Below are 5,604 nucleotides of genomic sequence, written 5' to 3'. Positions count from 1 at the left end.
CCAGCAACTCTTCAATTGGATCAAAGATCGGATATACTTACATTATCATGATGACACAATTTATCACTTAGAACATGGAGTCAATTCATCGCGTATAACCATGATAATAGAGTGAATTACTAGTTCACTTATGATAACCGCGTATAAGCTGACACGCATTCGATGTGGTGGTTTACACTTTCAACCTATAGATAATTCTGATTTAATATACTCCATTAGAATACGTGTTCTAAGTCCAATTGACCTATTTTAACAACTTCAAGTAATGATCTAATACGACTACTAGGCTAATTCAATTTTAATATATAGGTGCATTATGGTAATAAGACAACTTACCATATCGTCGTTGTCTGCATAAGCCATATAATATTTTTCCTTAGAGTTAATATTAATAGATATGCATAATTTGTTTATGTTTTTAATTTGTGTCTACAATATTAAAAGTTATGATTAGTTCTCCCCTTTATGTTTTTCTGTCTACAGGCCAGGACATAAGTCCTATGAATTTTGTATTGGCCTTTTAAATATTATTTCCTCCCTCTTAATTTATGTGTAGTATTTGGTTATGTACAAAATTAAAAAAAAAAAAATTTAAAAATTTGTAATTCAGAACAAGCTATAAATATGTGTGTCATAAATCATCTCATTAAAAATAAAATGAGATCATTTTGTCTCAATTTATATGGTGCAATTCTGATTTCTAGTCGAATATAAAATCTTTAAATTTTGATATAAAATTCATATATTTGGAAACTATTTCAAAATCATTATAAGTCACAATAATAATAATTTAAAATATGAAATAATCATAAGAAACTTGTTTGATTCGCAAAATCTGAGAGGAAATGATATGTGGTTATTTCGATTCGAATAGAAGAAAATAACCTTTTCAAATCTCTTTATATTTCATTTTCAAATATCTTATGTGTAAGAACGAAGATCTTGGGTAATAATAGAATAGTACTAGTATTATTTAGATAGATGCACTTAGTCCAAATATAGTCATACATTTCTATAACAACAGTATTGTTTGTTTCGAATATTTTTTAATATTATAGTGAAATATTGTTATAAAGAATATATATTATAATAGAACATGAAAATTATTCTGAAAAAAAGTTTGACTTTTATAATGAATTGTTGTTATACAAAAATAATGTTGTAGAGAGCTTTGACGATAAATGTAAATATTTTTTGTGATGATATAATAGTACTAATCATTATAGGCCAAAGATAAATAAATACTACTACTCCTCCATATCAATCAATAATAGAAAGAGAGTAACACGTACGTATAAATGCAACCAACCCTTCTTCTCCATTTCTCTTTCTTTCCCAGATCTTAAACGTTACTCTTTACAGTACAACTCCCTCTCTAATCTCGCATTATTAATCTCCAATGGGAAGAGCATTGTTGTACCTTATCTTTTCTCTCTTCTTCCTCTCCTCCGCCGCAAACCACCGTAAAGTCGAATACCTAAAACTCCCATTACTTCACAAAGACACATTCCCACCAAACCCTTCACAATCCCTTTCCTCCGACCTCCGGCGCTTAAACACTCTTTACTCCTCCCTTAACCACCGTAGCATCCGCTCAGCTAAACTCCCATTAACTTCTGGCGCATCTTCCGGCAGTGGACAGTACTTCGTCGATCTTAAGCTCGGTACACCGCCGCAACGCCTCCTTTTAGTCGCCGACACCGGCAGTGACCTTGTTTGGGTCACTTGTTCTGCCTGCCGAAACTGCTCTTCCCGCCGCCGTGGCTCCGCATTCCTCGCCCGCCATTCCTCCACGTACTTCCCCTTCCATTGCTACGATAAAAAATGTAGGCTCGTCCCCAACCCACGAGGCGTTGCGTGTAACCTCACGCGCCAACACAGTCCGTGCCGTTACGTGTACTCTTACTCCGATGAGTCTGAAACCAGAGGATTTTTCTCTACTGAAACGACGACGCTTAATGCCAGCTCAGGCAGTGCTGTGAAGTTTAAAAAGTTTGCATTTGGTTGTAGTTTTGAAGCGACCGGTCCAAGCATTACCGGTCCGAGTTTTAACGGAGCTCAAGGTGTAATGGGCTTGGGCCGCGGTTCGATTTCATTAGCGAGTCAACTAGGCCGCCGGTTCGGCAACAAGTTTTCTTACTGTTTTATGGACTACACATTATCTCCAACTCCAACGAGTTACTTATTAATCGGCCGGTCCGCTCAAGTCAACGATTCGAAAATGAGTTATACGCCGATGATAAATAACCCATTTACGTCGACGTTTTACTATATTGGGATTGAAAGTGTTTATATTGAGCATGTAAAATTACAAATAAACCCTTCCGTTTGGGCTATTGATGAGTTGGGAAATGGCGGGACTGTTATGGATTCAGGGACAACATTGACTTTTCTCGCCGAGCCGGCTTACCGGCGTATAGTGAGAGAGTTTAAGCGGTTGGTTAGGCTGCCAGAAGTCAATGACCCGACTCTTGGGTTTGACTTGTGTGTAAACGTATCGGGCGTGTCGAGACCGAGTTTCCCTAAAATGAGTTTCAAACTCAGTGGTGACTCGGTCCTTTCCCCGCCACCCGGGAACTACTTCATTGACACCGCGGAGGACGTTAAATGCCTCGCATTGCAGCCGTTGGCGGCTCCCTCGGGGTTCTCGGTCATCGGAAACTTAATGCAGCAAGGATTCGTGTTCGAGTTCGATAGGGATCGATCGCGGATTGGTTTTACGCGACACGGATGTGGTTTGCCATGATAACTCGGCAACTCACTGAGTCGTGGATACTTTTTTTTTTTGTTGAAGGGTGGGGTACATTTTTTTTCCTGTGGAAATTAATATAAGTCGATTTGTTGTAGTAAATTGTGTTAAATATAATTTGTATTCTTTGTCGTTTTTGTTTGTATGATTTTTATAGGAAACGGCCAAAAAATGTGGAGAGAGGGAAAAATAATAAGGGAGGAGATGTTTTTGTTGCTTTTCGCTCTGTCTGATTTATGTTGATGCTTTCACGTGAAATTCTTAATGAATTATGACATTAATTTGGGTGGGTGGGTGTGGGGGTAGGGGGTGGGGGGAAAATAGGAGCTTTGTCTACTATGGGGTTGTAATATTATATGCTTTCCTAAACACAAATTCAACTGTATGGTGACTGTATCCACATGAACATGTCAATGCTTGTGAAAATGAAGATTAACTATATTAGGTATCTTGCTCTTTTCACATTAGTAGTCCGTCAAAAAAATGATACATTTATCAAAGGGTGGTAACAGAACACAATTTGTCAAAAAATATATGAAGTTTTTCAAATTTCTAAAAAATTTCGAAATTCGACTTCAAATAAAATCTGAAATTTTCATCGTTAAAAACTGTTTCCGAAAAAAAGTGAATAATTTCTTATGGCCAAAAGGGTCAGTCCTCCAATTGAAAATATTGAAGCGTGCTCAATTGCTCATCGTTCACCTGCTTCGCTCTATTGTCATTCCTAATGTAAATAATTCGTAGAATAGGTATTGAATGGACAGCTAGGCGAAAAATTGAAAACGAAAGCTATCAATATTAGACAAAACAAACCAAAAGAAAGAAGTTAACTGTAATTTTCATGAACTGTATATATCACTGTATTCTCATTTAGTTTTATGAATTCAAATGAGTATTTTTCAAGAATTACTATTTCCAAACAAAAGGGCAAATAAACTTTCAATGTTTTCTACCCCATGTTTCTAAAATGTCATTGTATGGTTGTTATATATGTTTGGGGGTCGAAAAATTAAAGGATATTCCTGTCAATTTCTTGTCTGATTGTCATGTCAAACGACAACTTTTTTCCTATTTGCCAGCTCTACTCATATATCCCTAGGCTTAGTTCAAATTTACATTCTCACTATTTTATTGGACCCCAAAAATAGAGATTGCTTTGTATTGCAAAAGAGACTTTACTTTCTCTACGTCCCCATTGAATTATAGCTATTAAACTTTGGTCTATGAATGATTTAGTGGGCGTTTGGACACATCAGAATTGTAAAATTTCGAAAAAAAGTGATTTTTTAAAGTGAAAATGATATTTAAAAATTAAAGTTGTGTTTAGACATAAATATAATTTTAGGCTTTTTTAAATTTTTGTGTGAACATTTTTAAAAACAGTTTTTTGGAATTTTTATATCTTTGTTCATCTTCAAGTGAAAATTGAAGATTTTATGGCCAAGTATTAATTTCGAAAAGAAATAAAAAAATTCTTATGGCCAAACGGGCCCTTAGTTTCTTGCCTTTATTAGGGAACATTTTTATCTTTCAATATGAGATTTTTAAGTATGAATTCGGATTTAGTCGACCCCAATGCGAATATCAAAAATTAGATGAAAAACCAAAAAATAAGACTTAGCTTTTGAGACATTGCATTCATTTCGGGGAGGAGTTTATCAGAGACAAATCAAGATTTAAAGGTAATGAATTTGAAATTTAATCTTTTTAGATTATTAAATTCTAAATAATTTGTACATATAAATGAATATCTTAAGAAGGATCAAGCTTAATGAGTTCGAAATAAAGAATTTTATTTTAAAAAGTTGTGATTAATTTGAAATGTACCCTTAACATTCATATATCATGTAGTTAATAATAAAACGAAAAGTTTAAAATTAATTTATTATTAAATATCACGAAAATATCATTTTTTTGTCATAGATTAAAACTCCATTTGTGGGATTATACTGACCGTTGTTATTGTTGTCATATATTAAAAAAATTGTCACATAGAATGATACGGTCTACCCTCTATATCATGGAGCTAGTCAAGAATCAAGTTTATGTCAATTTGTGTTGAGTGTACTCATTAACAATTTTGTCCAAACAACTACATTTTTTGTTTTGGGACCCAATCAATAATTTGGTTTATTTTTCATTTATTTTACGTATGTATTTATCCATTCCAAACCTTAATATGTATAACCTTTGAACTGCTAATATAAATTAAGCGCTTCTTAAAAAGGTAAAAGTCTTTTAAACAATCATTAGTGTATCTAGGTGTCATTAAAAAGTACATGATCACATGGTTGTAAAACGATTTTTTCAGAAAAGTTTTTCAAAAGTTTCTTCAAAAACATTCTCCAAATTAAACCTTTCAAGAAAAGCAAGCTTAACTACCCTACACTTGGACCATTCCCAAAAAAAAAAAAAAGATTAAAAAGGAAAAGAAAAAGTGAGTTGAAAGTTAATTCTTCTATGAAAACTTTTACTCTTATCGTGCGATGATATAGCAAAATTCTTTCCTCCTTAATCAAATATTTCGTGTTTAAGTTACAGAAATAAAGAACTTTTTAGTAAAAAATATTTTATCATTTTTCAGCTCATCGACGTAAATTTAAAATTATTGAACTAGTGAAATGCGAATACCAATAATTCAAACAAACAAAAAAAGTACAATTTTCGCTTTTTCTTTACGTGTCAACATAAAAAATTTGAAAATAATAAAAGTCACATGATGGACAGTGCTACCATTATTTTCATTCTTGTTTTCTAGTAGAAAATTGATTACTCCCTTTGAAGATCTTAGAAGATTGATCAGTTATGAATCACCAACTTTATTTAGCAATAATTAAAACATAATAAGTTCGAGT

At 33.4% G+C, this 5,604-nt stretch overlaps 1 protein-coding gene across 1 annotated transcript; it reads left to right on the top strand.

Annotated features, from left to right (window-relative positions):
• The first annotated feature begins 1,261 nt into the window (after positions 1 to 1,261).
• On the top strand, positions 1,262 to 2,884 carry LOC107824702 (aspartic proteinase NANA, chloroplast). The gene has a single exon (XM_016651503.2). The coding sequence runs from the start codon at positions 1,400 to 1,402 to the stop codon at positions 2,744 to 2,746; it is 1,347 nt and encodes a 448-aa protein (XP_016506989.1). The 5' UTR covers positions 1,262 to 1,399; the 3' UTR covers positions 2,747 to 2,884.
• Positions 2,885 to 5,604: the final 2,720 nt, after the last annotated feature.

The sequence above is a fragment of the Nicotiana tabacum genome, chromosome 20, assembly GCF_000715075.1.
Source record: "Nicotiana tabacum cultivar K326 chromosome 20, ASM71507v2, whole genome shotgun sequence".
Taxonomy (NCBI): Eukaryota; Viridiplantae; Streptophyta; class Magnoliopsida; order Solanales; family Solanaceae; genus Nicotiana; species Nicotiana tabacum.
The sequence above is the reverse complement of the archived record's forward strand: the minus strand, read 5'-3'. Positions and strand labels throughout refer to the sequence as shown.

Coding starts and splice junctions, on each gene's coding strand:
- LOC107824702 (XM_016651503.2), top strand. CDS start 1,400: ATGGGAAGAGCATTGTTGTACCTTATCTTTTCTCTCTTCTTCCTCTCC.